Source organism: Notechis scutatus, chromosome Z, assembly GCF_049901735.1.
Source record: "Notechis scutatus isolate UNSWTSFEM ecotype Mainland chromosome Z, rNotScu1.2, whole genome shotgun sequence".
NCBI classification, from domain to species: Eukaryota; Metazoa; Chordata; class Lepidosauria; order Squamata; family Elapidae; genus Notechis; species Notechis scutatus.
Window position 1 is genome coordinate 3,927,398 of NC_142025.1, and position 23,665 is coordinate 3,951,062.

A 23,665-nucleotide genomic window follows, 5' to 3' on the forward strand; every position below is an offset into this window, starting at 1 on the left:
CTGAGAACTGGGCAGTGGATAATAATATGGAGGAGGAGGAGAAGGGCAGGAGAGGAGGAAGGAAGGAAGGAAGGAAGGAAGGAAGGAAGGAAGGAAGGAAGGAAGGAAGGAAGGAAGGAAGGAAGGAAGGAAGGAAGGAAGGAAGGAAGATAGAAGGGGCAAGGAGAAGAAGGGGGAGAAAGGAAGGAAGGAAGAGGGAGAGGGGGCGGGAGGGAGGGAGAAATGGGAGGAAGAAGAGGAGGAGGGAAGAAAGAAGGGAGGGAGGGAGGAGTGGGAGGAAGAAGAAGGAAGGAAGGAGGAGAAGGAAGGAAGATAGAAGAAGGAAGGAGAAGGGAGGGAGAAAGGAAGGAAGGAAGAGGGAGAGGGAGGGGGAGGGAGGAAGGGAGGGAGGAAGACGGGAGGAAGAAGAGGAGGAGGGAAGAAAGAAGGGAGGGAGGGAGGAGTGGGAGGAAGAAGAAGGAAGGAAGGATGATAGAATGAGGAGGAGAGAGGGAGGGAGAAAGGAAGGAAGAGAGGGAGGAGGAGCAAGGAACTGGAGGAGCAAGGAAGGAAGAGGGGGAAGAGAAGGAGGAGCTGAAGAAGGAGAAGGGAAGAGATTATAAATGCAATCAATGACTACAATTTACTCCATTTTGAGGGAAACAGGCATTTACTTCTGGTATCCGGCAAAAATGCCCCATAGTGAACAATGGATTTGCTTAACAATGGTGGCATCCACTTAACAACCATCATGTTTGCTTTAGGACCACCACAGAAAAAGGTCATAAAATTGGATGTTGTCACATAGCAACTTCCTTTATGACTGTCATGCCTTACGCCTGAAATTGCTGGCTCAATTACATTCATAAGCTGAGTGTCAGGATTCCAGCAGTTGCCCTAATTAAATCATTTGAATCAATTAAAACCTTTCTGTGCTTGTTTTAGAGTTGCCACTGAGGACTGCTCGTATGCTTATGCATGTGTTCTTTTTTTAAGCTGTCACAGGCTGACTTCTCTCAACTATAAAAATATAAACATTAAAACCATGAAACTAGGGGAGATATTAAGCTATAGTAAAGGAGCATGCGACAGATGTAAAAGAGACACCACACACACCCCATCGTGGGGAGAAAAATATCACAAATTTAAAAGGCACGCCTTACTTGTGACAAAAGTAAACACTTGTGGAAGTAAAGGCTTTGCACATTGAAGGAAAAGCCCAGAAACTCCAAAACACTCCGTGCAAAAAAGCAGTAGGGCTACCATCTTGACTTTTTTGACTTCCTCCCTTCCCATGGATACTCCTGGCACGGAAAAAGACCTTCCTACTTCCTCACATTGGTGCCCTAGGAATGTATGAATTATCTTCAAAAGCCAGCTTGGGCATTTTCACACAGGAAATCATGGCATTGGCAAAAAAAAAAAAAAAAAAAATGATCCATAGGCAAGGCAACTTGACCTAGGCTGCAATATTCCCGATGGCCACAAAGAGCTGGTGAGAACTCATCTAAATTCTTGACCACCATCTAGTGGTGGTCTGAAGTATTGCCATCTTAGGTCTTCTATGAGAAAAAAGAAAAATCCATGAATTTTTATTTTATTTATTTTGATCCCACTTTAATTGTGGTGAAGTGGGTGGCAAACAAATTTAATAAATTAATAAATATATGAATAAATAAATAAGAAAAACAGAAATAAATAAATAAATGCACAAATAAACAATTTTTATAAATAATTAAAGGAAGTAAATATATCTAATACTCATCCCAACTCCTATTTTTCCCACAACAACTGGACTAAAACACCCTTCATGTTCATGGCCATCTCAGCCAGAGTAATGACACTTGTGGTTCCGGAGTGCTGGAGGCCTGGAGAGAACCAGCCGCCTATCAACTAAATAGGAGGAATTGTCAGAATAAATGTCAAAGTGGACTAAGTGCTACTGTGGAAACATGTCTCCTAACATCTACGTTGTTTGTCAGAATCAGTGAGAACACTCAGTCCAAGGAAATCGCACGTTTCTGGCCTCCGCAGGCATGACCCCCAAGCGCATACGGAGCATCAGTGCATCGGCAGCAAAAGGCCAGAGTGTAATTGGCTGGATTAAAGTGCTCCCTGCTCATTCTTGGATCTGCAGACGTGAAAGACCCTGTCCTCGCTGCCAGCCCCACTTTTATTCTTGGTGCCCATTTCCTGTCGGCCCCAGCCTTCGCTCCAAGGCAGATTGTAAACCTCTTGAGACTTTATGGACACCTTTGGAAGAATGGGGGAAATGTTATTTGGATGTTGGAAGAGATAAGGGGAGCATCTCAGTCAGGGGTTAGGGACAGATGGAAGCCAACATGGTAGGGAGGAGGAAGAGGAAAAGGTGAAGAGAGATAGGGAGGAGAAGAAGAAGAGAGACAGGGAGGAGGAGGAGGAGGAGGAAAAGGAGAAGGAGAAGAGGGACAGAGAAGAAGAGAGAGAGGGAGGAGGAGAAGGAGGAGAAGGAGAAGAAGAGAAAGGAGGAGGAGGAGGAAAGAGAGGAGAAGGAGGAAAAGGAAAAGAAGAGAAAGGAAGAGGAGGAAAGAGAGGAGAAGGAGGAAAAGGAGAAGAAGAAGAGAAACAGGGGGAAGAGGAGGATTATTGTGGGGTCCTTGGAGCTCTCTTATCTTTGATATTTCTTGCAGACATTTCATGACCCAACTAAATAACACCATCAATACTAGAAGGGAGTGAGGTTTGTGGAGAGGATGATGAGGAGGAAAGCTGACATTTCAGAGCATCTTAAAGATTTTCTAAATGCATTATGCTAGATTTATATTTTAAACCTACTTTCCTTCCTTCCTTCCTTTTGCCTTTCTGGAGTTCACTTGACACAATCTTTTGCATTCTTCACGAATCAAAGTATTGTTGGAACACAGAAATGGCTTCATTCATGCTCTGCTTTACTGTCAGCCAACCAATATTGGTCTCTCTGTATAACAACCTTAAGTGACATTCTACCTCTCCACATTTTGGCTCCCCAAACAGCCTCTGGCTATTGTTTTGTTTCAGGTTCTTTTCTTTTTTCCTTCTTCTTTTCCTAGGAATTTAATTTCCACCATTTGAAAAAAGAAATGCAGATAACAGGGCACATATTTCAAAGTCAGGATTCTCATTTTCTGTCTGAACTTTAATGCACAAAGGGCATTAAATGCCGCCTTCGGTCTGATCTAAGTATAGTATATAAAATCATACATTGCAAGGTCCTACCAATGTCAATGAATACTTCAGCTTCAACCATAACAATACCAGAGCACACAATAGATACAAACTCAAGGTTAACCGCACCAAACTTGATTGCAGGAAATACGACTTCAGCCACAGAGCGGTCAATATCTGGAATATTCTACCTGACTCTGTGGTTTCTTCCCCAAACCCCAAAAACTTTAACCTTAGACTGTCTACTGTTGACCTCACCCCTTTCCTAAGAGGTCTGTAGAGGGCGTGCATAAGCGCACCAATCGTGCCTACCGTCCCTGTGCTATTGTTTCTTTTATTTTTCTTATTTTTTTATTTATATGTATCCATGTATTCATAACTATGTTTTTACTTATATCTATTATCTTGTAAGCAATTGACAAACCAAATAAAATAAATAAATGAATAAATTCTGGTGTTGCTTACAGAAACTGCCTCTCTGTTAACCCTTATTACATTCTTAGCAGGACTAGACTTCCTGTCTCAGGAACGTCTCTGGAGTTTTTTTCCCCTCCTTTGCTGGTACTATGCTTGAGTGGAGTGACCATTCAAAGTTATAATGGCACTGAAAAAAGTGACTTATGACCATTTTTCACACTTACAACTGTTGCAGCATCCCCACAGTCACGAGAGGCCAGGTGAGGAGATGCGTGCCTTGATATGAGTGATGTTGAGTTGGCCACGCCCAGCCAGTCACATGACCACAAACTACGCCCACCAACTAAGCCATGCCCACAGAACAGATTGTTAAAAAATTTGAATTCCACCCCTGATTGTAGGCCTCTCTTAAGACAACAACCCTCAAAACATTTGAGCAATGTAGCTGAAAAATCCCATCAATTTAGGATTCTGAAGGTCCTAAGACAGGGGTCCCCAAACTTCTACTGCAGGATGGGAAAAATACAAGTCCTGCTAGGTCAAGGGTCCCCAAACTTGGCCACTTTAAGACTTGTGGACTTCAACTCCCAGAGTTCTGGGAGTTGAAGTCTACAAGTCTTAAAGTTGTCAAGTTTGGGGACCTCTGTCCTAAGATATTTGAAGGACGCCAATTGAGAAGATGATACAAAACAAGGACTGTCCTGCTGGACTGGTTCAGACAAAAGGTCCATCTTTACTTCTCATGGAGATCAACCAGATGAATCTGAGATGTTTCCAATAAGAAGGGACACCGTTCTTCTGCATGGTTTACATGCGGCTGCAGTTTGGAAGCATCTCAGAGCTAACTATCCCCAACTTGGAGCCAATATTGAAACTTCAAGACTGAAAACCCTCAACAGACTTGTTCTTCATGAAGTTTAAGCCTCTTCTAATAAAAATTCCAGAGCAACCTACCCGCTGGAGAAGACCAAGACCCATCTTAGATCTTTATACTGGTGGTCTAAGTAGCCATCCAGATGCCACTGGGACACTAGCAGAAATGGACGCTATTTATTTATTTGTCAAACCAAAATTGCAAACTTGAACCAACAAAATGAAAAAAAAAAGAAAACTAAAATATGACAGGGATGGTAGGCACCTTAGTGTTCTTACGCACATCCTCTTAGGAACCTCTTACATATGGGATGAAGTCAGAGGTGGGTATTCAGCAGGTTCTGACCAGTTCTGGAAAACCGGTAGCGGAAATTTTGAATAGTTCAGAGAATTAGCAATACCACCTCTGAGTGGAGATTTTACGGTATCCTTCCCCTGCCACACCCACCCAGCCACGCCCACAGAACTGGTAGTAAACATTTTTTTTGAATCCCACCACTGGAGAAAGTCCACAAAAGTTAAGTTGGAATTAAAACTATGAAAGTTTAGTATCTGAAACAACTGGCTTGAGTAAAATATTCCAGATTTTGACAATACAAAAATTGAACTTGTTAACAACCAAATTTAAAGTAGTTTACATTAAGTTTGGAACTGTTGCTCACAAGTGTTGCATTACAATTAAAGCTAGAATAATAGAATAAAATATTCTTTATTGGCTAAATATGATTGGACACACAAGGAATTTGACTGCAGAAGCCCTCAGCGTACATACAAGCCACAAGTGATAAATCATGACTGTAATCATAAAATACAATCAGCATAAATCATAAGATACAAACAACAAAGTGTTAGTCATAAGATGATAGAGGGATATGTAATATGAAAGATGAGAAGGTTATAATAATACAGTCTACTACATGATTTGATTATCCTCGAGCATAAGACAGTGTAGTGTTTAGCAGAGTGATGGCACGGGGGAAGAAACTTGTGTCTAGTTTTGGTGTGCAATGCACAAGGGTGTCAAATTGGATTTCTTGGAGGGCCGGATCACAATTGTAGTTGTCCTCTGTGGGACATTTGGGGAGGGGGGGAGGAGGAGATGGGACGAACGGCTTCCTGCAGCACCCTGCTGGCCAAAATGGTTTGCGGAGGAGTGCCCACATGTCCCACTTTTGCTAGCAGAGGCACCGCAAGCCAATCCTTTGCTATTTCCAGGCTGGCTGTGTGGGCCAGAATCCAGTTTGACACCCCTGCCTTATAGCATCATCTTGAGGGAAGAAGTTGAAAATAAACTAAAAAACTTTTTGAAACTAAAAATGTCATTTATAGGTAAGACGCTACTATGTACAATTTTGTATGCAATACCTAAATTTGGCCACAAGTGTCACAGTTCTAAACTACCCAGCCTAACACTTTCAAGCCTTGTAGCTTAAGGTATTGTGCACAGAAGAGTGCAAAACATGTCTTGTCAGAGTGCAAGAAAGCACTTAGGTCCTCTCCCTCCAATGTTCTTGGGTGATTGGTTTTTGGAGGCAGTTAACCCACTCATGGAGGAATGCTCCCCCACCCATAGAATGTCCTCTCGTCACATCCAAGAGCCATGTCTTCCCTTGTAATATTGAGGAATATTAAAAGTTTGGGAATTGGGAATCAAATCAGGGCATAGTTTGCAAGGCTGTGGATCAAGTCGCTGGCACCGACCTCAAGATCCCATCATCGCTTTGGGGCATGATCTGCTTTTCATGCCAACATCTGGAATAAAATTAAAAACCACCCTCAAAAGAGCAGAGAGAGGGGAATATGAGCCAGAAGTGTGCTCCAGCTACAAAAACAACAACCTAATTAAGTCCTAGGCTGCATCAACAGAGGGATGGAATCAAAATCACGTGAAGTATTAGTACCACCTTATAAGGCCTCAGTAAGGCCACACGTGGAATACTGCATCCAGTTTTGGCCACCATATTATAAAAAAAGATGTTGAGACTCTAAGAAAGAGTGCAGAGAAGAGCAACAAAGATGATTAGGGGACTGGGGGGGTAAAAATGGTTGCTGAAGTTGGGTATGCCTAGTTTAATGGAAAGAAGGACTAGGGATGACACGATAGCAGTCTTCCAATAGTTGAGGGGCTGCCCCAAAGAAGAGGGAGTCAAGCTATTCTCCAAAGCACCAGAAGGCAGGACAAGAAGCAACGTGTGGAAGCTAATCAAGGAGAGAAGCAACCTGGAATTTAAGGAGGAATTTCCTGATAGTAAGGACAATTAATCAGTGGAACACAACTTGGCTGCAGAAGTTGTGGGTGCTCCAACACAGGGAGTTTCTAAGCAGAAACTGGACAGCTATTTGTCAGTAATGGTATATAGGGTTTCCTGCCTGAGCAGGAAGCTGGGCTAGAAGACCCCCAAGGTCCCTTCCAACTCTGTTATTCTATTCTATCCAGAAGCTGGCATGTGGGTTGTAACATTTCATAACACAATTGGAATGTGGAGATCAAAAAGGCAATTTCACATAGTACTGAATCGAGCTTGCAATCTGAGCTGGGAGGGGAGAAGGAATAGAAGTAGGCAATTAAATTAAGAGCGAACGACTTAGCTGCATCAACATCTCCTTTTCAACTTCTGGGTCAAATGAGGCATTTCAAACAGAAGAGCTTTGATAACACAGCCCAAGACGTAAGTGGTTTAATTTTGCCAGAATTATTATTCTTATTAGATTTTTTTTTTAAATCCTGTTTTCATTAATTTATAAGTTACTTGAGGAGGTAAACTCCTTCTTTGTGCTATTTTCCCACAACCACAACCCTGTGAAGTGGGTTGGGTGAGAGAAAGGGACTGGTCCAAGGTCACTCAGCTGGCTATCATGTTTAAGGCAGCACTAGAACTCACCATCTCCTGGTCATTGGCCTAGAATCACCCAGCCAGCTTTTGTGCTTAAAGTGAGACTAGAACCCACAGTCTCCAAGTTTTTGGCCCAAAGTCACCCAATTGGCTTTGTGTCTAAGACAGGACGAACTCACCAAGCTGATTTTCATGTCTAGGTGGTACTAGAACTCACCGTTTTGTAGTTGATCAGCCCAAATCACCCAGCCGGTTTTTGTGCCTAAGGCAGAACTAGAACTCACCGTCTCCTGGCAATTGGCTCAAAGTCACCCAGCTGACTTTCATGCCAAGGTGGAACTAGAACTCACCATTTCCTAGTGATTGACTCAAAGTGGAAAGCCCCCACATCTTGCCACATCAATGTGCAAGAATGCTACATTTACCCATCAGAGTTTTTGCAAAATTCTCTCCTCTTCTGCAAGGATTTTTCTTCCATAATTGAATGAGAAGCAATTAGGGAAAAAAATGAGATAATTTTCCTGACTTACTATGGTTGGCCTAGGTAACTATCCGCACCTAGAAAGTGCTAAACAGAGTTTGGTTAGTACTTGGATGGGAAACCACAAGGATTTATCCAAATTGTGAATTCTACAAAATTCACATTTATAGTAAACCATACTTGTAGCAAATCACATTTATCCACCATTCAAAAGCAGTGATGGGATTCAAAAAAATTTACTACTTGTTCTGTGGGTATAGCTTGGTGAGTGTGGCTTGGTGGGCGTGGGAGAAGAAAGATACTAACCTGTTTTCCAGTTCCGTTCTCCTGTGCAAGGCAACCAAAGGAGACCCAGCCGATCAGCTGGGACTCAATGAGAGGCAGAGAATAGATGGGGTTGGCGGGGCCAGTCAGTCAGAGGGGATATTTGCCGGTTCTCCAAACTACTCAAAATTTATACTACCGGCTCTCCAGAACTGGTCAGAACCTGCTGAATACCCACCTCTGATTCAAAGGAGTAAATGAAAAAGCTAAGCTGGAAGCAAAAGATTAAGAGTCTACATGCAGACAAGCAGGGATTAACACCAAACAAGCCAGCAGACAACAATATCCTAATGAAGGAACTACCAAGGAGAAAAGCGCACCTCACCAACAGAGAGGCAGGACTAACTATTATATGGGTAGTACAATCATTTGTTTAATGATCCAAAGTTACTATTGCACTGAAAAAAGTTGCTTATGACCATTTTTCCTACTTACGACCATTGTAGCATCCCCATGGTCACATGATTTAAATCAAACCCTGGGCGACTTTTGTGATTTTCTGACAAGAAAGGTCAATGGGGAAGCCTGATTCACTTAACAACTGGGGTGAGAAAAGTCATAAAATGGGACAAAACTCACTTGACTGCCGTCTTGCTTAACAATGGAAATTAGGGGCTCAGTTGCGATCGTGAGTCAAGGACTGACTACCTGTATATAAGCAAGAAGCAAGCCCAAACTCACGAGCACTGATAATGTTACTTAATTGTGTCATTAAAAACTCCAAACTCAGAGAGCACAAGGATTCTATAGGAATGGAGACCACCAAGAGAACTCTCAGAAATTGAAAGCCATTCTGGAAAAAGACAGGGCAAACTGCCTCCACAGTTGTTGCCAAGAACGCAACACAGATGTGTATGTCCATCAATCACCAGAAGCTTCATCATCCTTAGAAGTGTGTTCCTCAACCTTGCAAATTTAAAATGTGTGGATTTTAACTCCCAGCATTCTAGGGAATTGCATGCTGGCTGGGAAATTCTGGGAGCTGAAGTTCAGGCAAGCTATCTGGAGAATCCTGAATTATAATGTTCTACCTTGCCAGGAAACGCAGAGGAGAAAAAAACATATCTGTTTTTATCCCTTCCTTGGCAGCATTTCTTTAACGTTTACCTCTACATATGCTCTCTGTCTCCCTCCCTTAGTTGCCATAGGAAAAAGTTAACAAAAGTTTCCATGCCACAAAATTTAGCCACAAGCTTGGAAACCGTTCCCTTGAGAACACAAAGGATTTCTACACAAATGAAACAATGCCGAAACATACTGTTGGGACCTTCTTGTCCTGCACATAGAAAAGTGTACTGCTACGCCCAGCAACATAACAGAATAACAGAGTTGGAAGGGACCTTTGAGGTCTTCTAGTCCAACCCTCTGTTCAAGCAGGAGACCCTATACCGTTCCTGATAAATGGCTGGTCCAGTCTCTTCTTAAAAACTTCCAGTGATGAAGCAGCCACAACTTCTGGTGGCAAGCTATTCTGCTGGTTGATTGTTCTCAGTGTCAGGAAATTGGCAATGGCCTGACCCAGAGATACTGCAACCATCGAAAATTCATGGCAGTTGCCAAGTGCCTCAATTCTGACTCCATGACTGTGGGATGCAAGGATTGGTCATAAGGGCAAGGACCGGTCATAAGTAAAAGTTTTCAGCACTGTCATAACTTTCAAGAGTCACTGAGGAACAACTGTAAGTCAATATATATCCTCTGATATATTCTTCTAACAGGTACAGTAGCTTCTCAAAAGCCATTGTTGAGAAAAGTCAAAAGTCAAGCTTCTCTTTGTTATTTTTGTGTCTTCCTAATGCCATTGTTAGATAAAATACTCAGCCTCTGCTCAGGAACAAGTTTTTGTTATTATCAATGCAGCCATGGAAAGCGTACGGCCCCAGGTCCTTAAAACAAAGTCTGATGATAGATCGATAGAGAGACAGACAGAGATAGATATCTAGATAGGTAGGTGCGCAGTAGATTTGTGTGAACCTCATGGTAGACCTCATGAAACCTCTTGAGATGTTGGTGGTCTTGGAAAGGAATGGCTCGTGGCTGGTTTCTTCTGCCATTTGGCCCATCTGAGAAGACTGCAAAACTGCATCCTAAGTGGTCAACAGATTCTTCCGCCTCCCCCGCTCCACCACATACACACACACTAATCCTTCTGATAATTCATCTGGATCTTGGGACATTTTACCAACATACAAATTCTATCAAGAAAGAAGTCCATTGAAACAGAACCAAGTCGAAGAGCAGCAGTGGAAGAGGGAGGAGGGAGGAGGGGAGAGGAGGGAGGAGGAGGAGGAGGAGGAGGAGGAGGAAGAGGAGGAGGAGGAACATAGAGAAAAGAAAATCAGGTCATTGCTGCAAATTTCAGGCTTTGAAACCTGGAGACAAACTGTTAGTAACTTGGAAATGTAGGTTTTGTGTCCAAAACTTTTAAACCTTTAAAAAGTTTAGTTGACAACGTTGTAGAGGATTTTCTCTCTCTCCTTTTTGCAAATCTCTCTTTTTCCCCTCTCCCCCTCCCTCCCTCCCTTTCTCTCCCCCTCTCTCTCCCTCCCTCTCCCTCTCTTTTTCTCTCTCCAAAATAAAAACCTGACATGAGGGGAACTGACTAGCTGAACTGAGAATGAAGTGGGCAACCTTCCATTCCAAATGGGTAAAATTAAAATCTAGTAGTGGTTCCCAGATCTTCTGCATGTTTGAACTGGGCTTTTTCTCCAATCCTACTTCCAACCCCACAACGTCGCATCAAAAGAAACTATAAGCCAACTATAGAGAAGTTGGAAAGGCAAAAAAGCCCGCTCTTCTCATCCAAATGTTTGAGATTTTACAGTTTTTTTCTATAGAACAGGGATCTGCAAACTTGGCAATTTTAAGACTTTTGGACTTCAACTCCCAGAATTCCTCAGCGGTTGAAGGTGAACTTGGTGGGGGAGGGAGAAAGAACTTTTTAGATAAGCAATATATTATCTTTGGTATTATTTTTCCATCTCTCAGTGCTGTTTCTTGCATGCTCAAAATTTAGGGCTGCTGAAAACACCTGTTGAATTGTGATCAAAAGAGATGAGAACTGGCTTTCCCGATGCATCCTTGAATCACTTAGTTTCTCCCTGAGGCAAAACCAGATGGGAAATGAAACATTCCTGAACAAGAAAAACAATCCAAATATCTAGTTGGACCTGCAAACCAGCCTGCAAAACTTTGTCTAGCCAGAGATGGCGGTCATGAGTTTAAGAGTTTTTCCTGCTCTTTAGTGGTCATTGGTAAGTTTGCAGTCTAAATGTGGAGGTTTCCAATAATTTTTCCAACATTTGTCATCACGTTTGCTAACCAAGCGTCATATTTTTAAACATGTTGTTCCTTGGATAAGGAGGTTGCTTGCCTAATAAAGTCAGCAAATGATTGTTTATAGTATTCTCTTCTGTTTCTGTTCTCTGTTAGGAAGAAAAATGGATTCAAAAAGCAGAGGAATTGGCCCGAGGTGGCAAACGGTCAATGAAACTTCTGTTCCCTCTCTGACTCGTTCACTGCATCTATTCATCAGCAATTCAGTTCTGCAAGTGCCAAGAAGCTTCTCCCAAAAATGATTTAAGTTCATACAACAATTGAACATTACAAGATAGGCCCAAAGCAGCAGAAAGATAAAAGCCCAATGTGTTCTGACTAGGATTGGCAGGCAGGATTTCTTCAAGATTCAGGAGCAAAAAAAAGCAGGGTTGAGCTAGGGTGAAACAATTGAAACTTCCCTTCATTTATCCTCCCTTCCCCTTCCCCTTCCTTCCCTCTCTTTTTTCTTTCTTTTCCTTTCCTCTCCTTTTCCTTTCCTTTTCTTCCCTTTTCTCTCCTTCCTTCTTTCATTTCCCTCTATTTATCCTCCCTTTATCTTTCTTCTTTTTCTTTTTCTCCTTCCTCCCTCCCTCCCTCCCTTCCTTCCTTCCTGTTTCTCTCCCTCCCTCCCTCTCTTCTTCTTTTCATCCCTCCCTTTCTCTGTCCTTCCCCCCTTCCCTTCTTTCCTTCTCTCTTTGGCCTCCCCATTGTTTTCCTTCCTGTAGCCACAGATGGCAATATCTAACGGGCCAAGAATGGAGGTGGATAAACTGTAGCATTTCGCCCCCAGAACATAAGCTCTGATTTGCTATTGCAATTTAAAAGTCAGATATCGTTACTAAGAAAAGTGGGGTTTGGGCTGCATCATGAAAAAGAAAAATGGTGATTCTCATATTTTTTTCATGGGGCAATTTCCGGGTAGGGGGAAAGTTTTAAAATTATATTTTATTTTTGAGAGAGGGGACAGCCCAGACAGACCACATTAATAGCCTCTCTTGCCCCTGAACAAGAAACAGATCATTCCTCATTTCTATGCCAACTGCTCTTCCTCTGACAGTAGTTAGTCTAAACAGCTTTCTAGTCCTCATTGTGCCTCTTGTGTAATTTCCTATAACCTAGGGAAGAAAGGTTCTTCCCCAAGCTGATTTCCTCCCGTGATTTCCAACATTCTGTCCCCACATTTGCAATGCTGCCATAGTCAAGAAAGTAGTCATTTGGAATGAAGAATCAATGTTTAAAAATCCAAGCCAGGTGGTTTAGCTGGTGTTCTAGACAGAGACCAGCTGGTTTGATGGATCCTGAAGGAATCTACCACTGTGTGAAGTGCTTTTGCTATAACTCAATAACTGAGCATGGGGTATTTTGTCTCTTTCCTTCCTTCCTTTCATCCATCCATCCATCTCTTCCTTCCTTTCTTCCATCCACCATCCTTCCATCCATTATCCACCCATCCTCCATCGATCTACCCAACCCTTCCTTCCTTTCTTCTATCCATCTTTCCATCCTTTCATCAATCCCTTCCTATCTTTCATCCACCATTCTTCCATCCCTCCATCCATCCACCCACCCCTTCCTTTCTTCCATCTACCATCCTTCCATTTATTATTCATCCCTCCATTCCTCCTCCCTCTATTTACCCAACTTTCCATCCTTCTTTCCATCCATCCATTCATCCATCCATCCATCCTTCCTTCCATCAATTATGCGTCCCTCCATCTATCCATCCATTCATCCATCTCTTCCTTCCATCCATCCACCCATTGTTTTTAAGCCATTGAAGAAGAAGAAGAAGATGCAGATGAAAAACTCTTCACATGTTAAGTTGGGAGATATAAAGATATATTATGTGAATTTCTTTTTGCCAGTATATAAAAACGCTACACACTATCAGCATTTGTAAATGAGGGAGAACCATGTTAGGATATTTAATTTAGTAGATAGGACAGTAAAGGACAGTTGCAGTTGATTGACTGGAGAGTGCTGGCTCCTGCATGAGGCAATCTACGCTATGATTGGCTGTTGTAGGTATGAAGGGGGCGTTTCCCTTCTTTCCCGCCTTTTTTCTTCTGTGTGTTCTGCATGTTGTTAATTTTATCTCATGAAGTTCCTGTGTACCTGACTATTTTATGTTCTTCCTTTTCTGAATGATGACAAAGACTACTGAAAGTTTGAACATTAAATATATTTACATAAAAGACTACAAATTTATGTCTGTGTCTCCGACAGCTGCTGTGGACAGCTGCTGTGCAATTCCATGACACAAAGCTTCTACTTGGTGGCCCCTAAAAACTGTCATTAAATATGCTTTGGGAGGGGAAAAAAGTTGCTGTAATTTGAGGGAATCCCTTTTTATTTTAGCTACTGGAGAAGATTTTTCTTGCAGATATTTGAACATAGGCAAACAAACTGGACCTCATCATGCAGGGAGTTTGCAAAGTATGGTCAAAAAAAATCAAAGATGCAATGTGCATAAAAATACTTGAGGCTTCGATAGGACCAACCGAGTCACCAGCTTGCCTTTTTTGACCTGATCCTGTGGACCGCTTGCCATAGTTATGTGTGCAGCATGTTGGGACGCACCTCCTGCCCCAATACTCAGTCAGCCTGATTTTAAAGGGAGGTGGATAAATAAGAAGCAACTCATTGCTTAATTAAAAAAAAATACAAAAAAGATGTTGAGGCTTTGGAAAAAGTGCCAAGAAGAGCGACTAAGATGATTAAGGGCTTGGAGATTAAAACATATATGAAGAACGGTTGTAGGAATTAGCCAGTCTAGAGAAAAGAAGGAATAGGGGTAATATAATAGCAGTATTCCAGTATTTAAGGGGCTGCTGTAAAGAGGAAGGGGTCAACTTATTCTCCACCTGAAGACAGGACAAGCAGCAACGGATGGAAAATAATCAAGGAGAGAAGCAACCTGGAATTAAGGAGAAACTTCCTAACAGAGAAGACAATTAACCAGTGGAACTGCTTGCCACCAGAAGTTGTAGGTGCTCCATCACTGGAGAACTTCAAGAAGAGACTGGACAACCATTTGTCTGAAATGGTTTCCTGCTTGAGCAGGTGGTTGGACTTCCAGCTCTATTCTGATTGATTGATTGTTTTAAAACTTTGGGAAATTTCAGTTTGAAGTAAAGAGCAATTTTGAGCTGTTGCCAGATGGGGCTTCGGGGGTCATAGAGCAGGGGTCCCCAATTCCCAAGCCACAGCCCACTTCTGAGCCTTGGATTCTTTGGAACCGGGCTGCGGAAGTGACGAGCGTATACATGCATGTACATCCCCATTTGTGCAAGTAGCGATCGAGTGCATGCATGCATGCTCCATTTATGCGATGGGCATATGTGCCTGCTACTCATGCAAATGGAGCTGTATGCATGTGCTTGCTCGCCGATCACATGGAACCATTCCCTCTCCTCTTTTCTCCATTGGGCTGCAAAGCTGGAAAGGTTGGGGAACTTTGTCGCAAAGAACCAAGCGCCCCCATGGATTCTGCAAACTGGGCCAGGAAGATGGCCAAATGTCTGCTGCAACTGACAGCTCCATAGAGGCATGTGCCAAGGAACATAGATTATTCCTGAGTGTGCAAAGGCCATGCCTACATGTGCAAGGGTGGAAGATGGCCAAATGCTCACTCTTTTTGGGTCACTCCTATTAAAGGAGACTGCATCAAAACATGAAAACTGAGTGTCTCTTTTGTACATTTCTTAAAGACGCAATTCTGGAATGGGCTGCCCCAGATTGGTGTCTCTGTTTGCCTTGGTAATTATGAATATCTCCAGAGTGGTCTGCTAGAGAAGATAAGAGACCATCTATGAGCACAGACTGATGGAATATCTTTGAATCTCCCCCAATGGAGTGAGTCTGCCAGAGAAGATAAGGGTCCGTCTATAGGTAGAACCTGATGGTTGACCTGTTTCTGTATTTGAAGGAGATACTTGTTTGTGTTTAAAGGGGCCACTCCCAGTTTTAATTTCTCTGAGTTCTGTTGTTTTAAGAAAAACAGGATAACTCACACACACATGAGGGGGGAGAGGGAGGAGGAGGAAGAAGATGAGGAGGAAAATAAAGAAGAAAGGAGGAGGAGAAAAAGAAAAAAGGAGAAGGAAAAAGTGTGAGAGAGAAAGAAGGAAGGAAAGGAGAAGAGGAAAGGGGGGAGAGAAAAAAGGGGAAGGGGGAAAAGGGGAAAAGGAAAGAGGCCAAGAGATGAGGATTTCACTTGTTAAATTTCTGCCTGTTGCCTCTCTGTTACCAGCTACGCCAGCAGACCTACCTCTCAATTTTCATGCTTTGATGCCCACCAATTTCATACTAGTAAATTCTGGGTTCTGGAATAGTGTACTTACAAACACTTCAAATTCCACCTTTGGCAAAGCTTCAGGGCTGAACAAGGAATGCAGGCTGCCAATGTCCTTTCCGCAAAGAAGCTCCTCTGCTATCACCAGATGAACAATTCATCTCAACATGGGACAATTGGAAACCCGGAGCCCCAATATTTAAAATTTATCTTGTCAAGGGATAAATGTTCATCCTTTGCAGCTTATCTCCGACCTAATATGCCTTTGCGTCCCCATGCTCTGCCCTATTCTTATCTCTAGCTACAACAAGCTGTCCTTTGCTTCTCACACCCAGCTGTTAAAAAGCACCAACTCTGGCTGGAAGCAAAGTCTTATGAACAGCTCTTGGGAAAAAGTTCCTGAAAACCCCCTCAGAAGAAGAATTTGCTCTTTTGGCTTCCATGAAATGAATGTCTGGGCAGCCGAGAAGAACATCACTGACATCCTCAATTCATTTGGAGCAGCTGGTGCCAATTCATGTCTCCATCACCCATGAGGACTAGAATCTTTAAAAATCCACACCCCCAGGGCAGGAACAGCAGAGAAGAAGAGCTTCCCAGCCCACTTACCTGGTTGAGTCCCAACAGATTGCCATCCAGATTGGATGTGATGCCTGAAAGAATGGCAGTGCCCACCACGGCGCCCAGGCACTGTGCCACAATGTACATGACCGCCCGGAGGATGCTGATTTGGCAGCTGAGCAGAAGACCTAAGGTCACGGCCGGGTTCAAGTGGGCTCCGCTAATGTGGCCCACGCTTTGGGCCATGGTGGCAATGGAGATGCCGAAAGCCAAAGAGACTTTCACGTTGTCTTGAATGGGCGTGATAGTCTTGTTGGCCATCACGGGGAATTGGAAACCCAGGGCTGAGCCGATGCTGATGAAGATGAAGAGACTCATGGCCAAAAATTCGGCCACGACAGCTCTCCAGAATGCTTTCTTCTTTAATTCACTAGCCATGATGTTCTTCCTTCTCCGTCTTCTCTTTGTCCTCCTTCTTTCTCCTCTTCGCCCTTTTCTCCTTTCCTTTCTCCCCTAAGGTCCTCTTCTAGCCTCCTCAGCTGGCTTCCTGCTGCCTTAAAAACTGGGAAGTGAGAAAGACAGGAGAAGACGGGATTATTTATAGGGTTCTGGGTGGCCAGGAGGAGGGAAGGGTGTTGTACAATGAGAGGAAAGAACCTCAAGCTTTCTGCTCACTGTTAAACCGATGCAAAGCACCATCCGTTGCTTGCCAATTTTTTTCCCTCCCTCTTCCCTTAGCTTCTCCCACCCACAAAACTTTTACTCCCTCACTTCTTCCTCTGCAGACTCTGTTCTTTGCGGCTGCTGCACCATTCTTCTTTTTGAATAATTCCCGATTAATCAGCCACCACCATGGCTCATATTCAGGCTTTTTAAACACCTTTTCCTCATCTTGCACCTATGCAAACACAGAAATGGGCCACAATTAAAGCCCTTTCTGACTCTCTTAACCAGAACTGCCCTAGTTGAGTTTTCTGGAAATGTTTGCAAGTGGTTAAATCTCCCTTGCAAGGACTGTGAAGAAGCGGGGTCCTAAGCTTTAAATATATATATATATATATATATATATATATATTTTAAAAATCGGAGGTACAATAACCAAAGAGAGAAAGGTTAGTCCTTCACTTTTGCAACCATAAGGGAGATAGAAGCCTCCTCTGATTGGGCTTTTTTAGAGGTTGTGATCAATTTCTCTCTCTCCGGATAAATGGTTGTTAGGAAGCTAATCCCACAAAGGACAAGTTTGCACAGTCTTGGAAACAGGAAAACAAAGCAGAAAAAAAATATATGTATGATTGTTTTCTGTTAAATGCCAGCAAAAGAAGTGGGAACTTATACTCACTTGAAAAGTGGCTCCTATCAGCTTCAGATCCTGAGAGGCTGCCATGGAAACCCCAGCCCTGAAGCTCACCCGGGAATTTGGCTCACTCCGTTTAAACTTTTCGAGTTTTATCTCAGATTCCTTCAGTAGCTTGTCTCTGAACTGCTCTTTTCGAGCCCAACGTGGTGACAGCAGATCTAGACTTGGGATATATTTTATTTGTATGTGACATTCCTTTTGGGTGAGTAGTCTCCAGGGATCTAAAATAGCTTTAACAGTCCTGCCTAAGCCGTGATCATATTCAGATTTAAGGTAGACGTTTAAGAGGCTTTATCAGAATGACCAGCTGAAGATGAAACTGGGTTTTTCTTTACCCGTCCTATTTCTTCAAATATTTGCGTGGTCAAATTAACCTCCAAAGTTATCCATTTGGTACAGATCAAACTGTAACTGCTTGGATACCACGATGTGAAATTCAAGCAGCCAAGAATAAAGTAAGTTTTATAGTGACAGTGAGAACAACTAACCAGTGGAATGGCTTGTCTCCAGAAGTTCTGGATGCTCCAACACTGCAGGTTTTCAAAAAGAGATTGGACATGAAGGTATAGGGCAAGGAGGTTGGACGAGAAGACCTCCAAGCTCCCTCTATTATTCCGCTTTCTGTTATTTTTAAGTTATTCTGCACTGTAACAGCATTTGATATAGGGCAGGAGGAGAAAACTAAGCTAAGAAAACTTTTCTGCTGGAAGCGATTTCAACCCTGGAAGAAAAAAAAAGATCAAAACAAAAAACTTAAAAGTAGTGCGTAGAGCTGTTTTCCATCACCAGGGACTATACAATTACAGGCCAGGTTTCTACATCAAAAGGGAAGGAAATTCTATAGATGGTACAGTAAGTGTCTATTTAGAAAAAATGTACAAGACGGCTTCTATATGTGTTTGTATCCAGCCCTCGTGAAGCAATATAAAATGCTCCAAGTAATATTTTAGAATTTGATATGTCCTTATATCTATGAGCAGTACAAAATGTATTTCTCTCCCACAACGACCCTGCAAGGTAGGCCGGTTTAGAAGAGACCGATGGGGTACAAAACAGCCTGTGAAGTCTCATGGTTCAGCAGGGACTAAGTAGTCCTTGACTTATAACCACAACTGAGAAGCGAAATCTTCATTGCTAAGCAAGACAGTTGTTAAGTGAGTTTTGCCTCATTTTACAACCTTTCCTACCATAGTTGTTAAGTGAATCACTGCAGTTGTTAAGTTAATAATACAGTTGTTAAGTGGCTTCTCTATTGAATTTGCTTGTAGAAGGGCGCAAAAGGGCGCAACCGTCATCTGAATTTTGATCACATGACCATGGAGATGCTACAATGGTCATAAGTGTGAAAAATAGTCATAAGTGACTGTAACAAACGAATAATTGTAAGTCAAGAACTACCTGTAATCAAACTGAATCTCTTATTGTTAGATATCTCTCCTACATTCTTTACAAAACTTCCCAAGTTCAATGCAATATACAGTACTTTCTTTTTTCATTTCCTTTGCAGTAACAACAACCTTTTGAGGTAGTCTGAGCTGAAAGAGGGAGACAGGGACAAAGTCCAACCCATGAAGCTTCTATGGTGGAGGAAGAGTAAAACCTGGATCTCCATTCTTTCTTCTTCCTCCCCTCCTCCTCCTCTTCCTCCTCCCTTTCCCCCACTCTCCCACCACCCTTTCCCCTCCCTTTCTCCCTCTCCTCTTCCTCCTCCTCCTCTTGTCCTCTTCCCATTTTTGACTCCTGTCAACTACCAAGTCCCTGCAATATTTTGGCAACACTTTAAAACTGGTTTATTTTTTATTTATTGTTTATTTATTTATTTTTATTTGTCAATTGCTTACAAGATAATAAGTATAAGTAAAAACATAGTTATGAATACATGGATACATATAAGAAAAATAAAAAATAAAAGAAACAATAGGACAGGGACGGTAGGCACGTTGGTGCTCTTATGCACGCCCCCTACAGACCTCTTAGGAAAGGGGTGAGGTCAATAGTAGACAGTCTAAGGTTAAAGTTTTTGGGGTTTGGGGAAGAAACCACAGAGTCAGTGGATTCCAGACATTGACCACTCTGTGGCTGAAGTCGTATTTCCTGCAATCAAGTTTGGTGCGGTTAACCTTGAGTTTGTATCTATTGTTTGCTCTAGTGTTGTTATGGTTGAAGCAGAAGTATTCATTGACAGGTAGGATATTGCAATGTATGATTTTATATACTTAGATCGGACCGAAGGCGGCGTAGTTCTAGGTTTTCTAGGTCTAGAATTTCGAGTCTGGTGCCATTGCCTTCTTTCTAGGGCTGAAAAATGCTTAAGATCACCTAGCTGGCTCCATGCCTGAGGCAAGACTAGAACTCACAGTCTCCCTGTGATTCTAATGTACTCCAAAACATGGCTCTCACCCACCAGCATGGAAATCATATCCCCAAAAATGCAGAAAGTACTTTTTGTTCTGTGTTGGACCTCCTTGTGGCACCAGTTGTTGTTTTATCTTAACACATATACACACAGAGAGAGAGAGACATTTAAGTCATTTCCTTGAGCAATCCTTTGCTTAAATCGTGCGCATGATTTGTAGTTTGAAATCTGAAGCATGCCCAGCCCAGGACCTTCCTCAATTAGTGGTTCACAATTTTTCTGAATCACTAGCACAATATTGAATACTGTATAGCAGTTATTCTATCGCACATCAGAAAATTATTAATCATAAATACATGTTTTTTAATATGTTAGATATGGTCGAAGGCCAGTTATACATATATGTTTAACATCTGCACTGTATCAAATATATACATTATGCAGGATATAATTAAAAACAAAAATAACACAAGATTAAAAAAAAAACTCACAGCACACTATAATCAAGCCCATGGCTACTGATACATTGTAGGAAATTGTTTGAGAATCAATGTCCAATGATATTATGGTGCTGTTTTAATTTTTTTTTAAAGCTGGTAGATTGAAAAAGAAGATAAAATACTGAGAGCCAGTTTGCTGCAATGATAAGGTATTGGCCTAGAAATCAATATGCAATGAGTTCTAGTGCTGTTTGGGGTACAAAAACCAAAGGGATGACTTTAGGCCAATCAACACGAGACAGTGAGTTCTAGTATTGCCTTGGGCATGAATATTGGCAGGAAACTTTCAGCCAATCACTAGGAGACAGTGACTTCTAGTCCCGCTTTAGCCGTGAAAGCCAGCTGGATGACTTCAATCACCATGAGATGGTGAATTCTAATCCTACCTTAATCACTTTGAGCCAATCACCCCATGCCCCTTGAATATTCTAGCCAGGTGGTGACCAGAATGATCATAAACAGAAACTTATGTTCATTTCAAATGAACATATTCTTTTAGTTTTGCAAATTTGTTTTATTGCTCATACCAAGAACTGAAAATTCAAATGCAGTTTTCAAAGTTCCATGTTGGATTTTAGTAAATGGTTTTAAAAAAAGAAGTCCTATTCGTAACCACAATGCAACTGAGCCCAAAATTTTCATTGCTAAGCAAGAAAGTTGTTAAGTGAGTTTTGCCCCCTTTTTCAACCTCCTTTGTCACCATTGTTAAGCGAATCACGGCAATTGTTAGTCACCTGGTTGCTAAGTGAATCTGGCTTCCCTATTGACTTTTGAATGTCAGATGGTTGCAAAAGGGAATAACATGACTCCAGGACATCATAAATATGAGTTAATTGCCAAGAGTACGAATTTTGATCACATCTATGAGGAGTGCTGCAACTGATATAGGTATTAAAAACTGTCATAAGCAGGGGTGGGATTCTACAGGTTCGCACCTATTCTCTAGAACCGGTTGTTAACATTCTAAGCAGTTTGGAGAACCGGTTGTTAGAAGGAATTTCTGGCCTAATCCTGTAAGGAAGGCAGGAAGGAAACATTCTGGTGTTGCTTACAGAAACTGCCTCTCCATTAACCCTTATTACATTCTTGGCAGGACTAGACTTCCTGTCTCTGGAACGTCTCTGGAGTTTTTTCCCCCTCCTTTGCTGGTACTTTGCTTGTGTGGAGGGACCATTCAAAGTTACAATGGCACTGAAAAAAGTGACATGACCATTTGTCACACTTTTGACTGTTGCAGCATCCCCACAGTCATGAGAGGCCAGGCGAGGAGATGCGTGCCTTGATGTGAGTGATGTTGAGTTGGCCACACCCAGCCAATAACATGACCACCAAACCATGTCCACCCCGTCACATGACCACCAAGCCACGCCCACAGAACCGGTTGTTAAAAATTTTGAATCCCACCCCTGGTCATAAGTCACTTTTTCAGTGTCATTATCACTAAACAAATGGCTGAAAGTTGAGAAACTCTGAACTTCTGCCACACATGAACCAAAATCTTGATTCAAACTGAATTAAATGTTTTATTTTCCATCTAATAAAGGGCAACCTGCAGACAGGATTTTTTTTAATTATCTGACTCTTTACATCTTTTCTTGAAACCAGCGTATACAGGATGAAATACTCTGGGCAATATCTTTTGAATTTTTTTAAAAAAAATTTTTTGCCAATATAAGCTGTTAAAATCTTAGTATCAATACTGAAGAAAGATAAAATGGAGGCTAACTCAGATCAGGTCTTTACTGACTCCAACATTACAGTAGTAGAAGCATTATGGTTCAAAACTGGAAGCACTTTAGAGTCACAAAATATTTGCAAATTAAATATTTACTAAACAAAAACTGGGAAATAAATTAGGACAAAAAATTACAAAAGCATACCATAATCATAACCACTAGGGCAGGTTTTGCCAACCTTTAGTCATTTTAAGATATGTAGACTTCAACTCCCAGAATACCCCACCCAGCATTGCTAGCTGGGGTTTTCTGGGAGCTGAAATCCACACATTTTAAAATCTTTAGACCCAGCAGAGACTTCATAATGTATCAGGAAGAGGATTTAGAGTAGCACTTAGACAGAGGCAACCTGGAATTAAGGAGAAACTTCCAGACAGAACAATGAACGACTTGCCTTCAGAAGTTGTGGGTACTCCAACACTGGAAGTTTTCAAGAAGAGATTGGACAGCCATTTATCTGAAATGGCATAGGCTTTCCTTCCCATCCAGGAGATTGAGCTAGATGACCTCCAAGGTCCCTTCCAACTGTTGTTCTGTTAGTCCTATTATTTCTCATGCTTGAGAACCTTAAGATATGTGGACTTCAACTCCCAGAATTCCCTCTCCAGCATGTTTTAAGGTAAATGAACTTCAACTTGCAGCTGGAGAATTCGATGCATCTTAAAGTTGCAGAGGTTAAGAAATACTGCTGATAAATGACACATTAAAAGATAGTAGAAGAAGAAAGAGAATAGGGATGCAAATAACTTGGAACTTTGTCTTTCAGTCCATCTGTCCATCCATCCAACCGTCCATCCACAATCATTCATTCATTCATTCGTTCGTTCGTTCTGCCTCCTTTATTAAAAGTAACCTAAGGTGGCAAACATACATAATACTCCTTCATCCAATTTTCCCCACAGCAACAACGCCGTGAGGTGGGTTGGGCTGAGAGAGAGTGACAGGTCCAAAATCATTCAGCTGGCTTTCGTGCCTAAGGTGGGACTAAAACTCACCATCACCTGGTGATTGGCCCAAAGTCACCCAGCTGGCGTTCATGCCTAAGGCAAAACTAGAACTCACCGTCTCTTGGTGATTGGCCCAAAGTCACCCAGCCGACTTTCATGCCTGAGGCGGGACTAGAACTCACCGTCTCCTGGTGATTGGCCCAAAGTCACCCAGCCGACTTTCATGCCTGAGGCGGGACTAGAACTCACCGTCTCCTGGTGATTGGCCCAAAGTCACCCAGCCGACTTTCATGCCTGAGGCGGGACTAGAACTCACCGTCTCTTGGTGATTGGCCCAAAGTCACCCAGCCGACTTTCATGCCTGAGGCGGGACTAGAACTCACCGTCTCCTGGTGATTGGCCCAAAGTCACCCAGCCGACTTTCATGCCTGAGGCGGGACTAGAACTCACCGTCTCCTGGTGATTGGCCCAAAGTCACCCAGCCGACTTTCATGCCTGAGGC

The 23,665-nt window shown here is 42.4% G+C and overlaps 1 protein-coding gene across 1 annotated transcript in view; it reads right to left on the bottom strand.

Annotated features, from left to right (window-relative positions):
- The window catches only part of AQP1 (aquaporin 1 (Colton blood group)), a 32,782-nt gene extending 15,831 nt beyond the window's left edge, over nucleotides 1-16,951 (bottom strand). The window contains exon 1 of the mRNA XM_026688169.2: nucleotides 16,313-16,951. Coding sequence (XP_026543954.1) covers nucleotides 16,313-16,702 — 390 coding nt within the window. The 5' untranslated portion in view covers nucleotides 16,703-16,951. The remainder of the gene's footprint in view (nucleotides 1-16,312) is intronic.
- Between the last annotated feature and the right edge of the window lie 6,714 nt (nucleotides 16,952-23,665).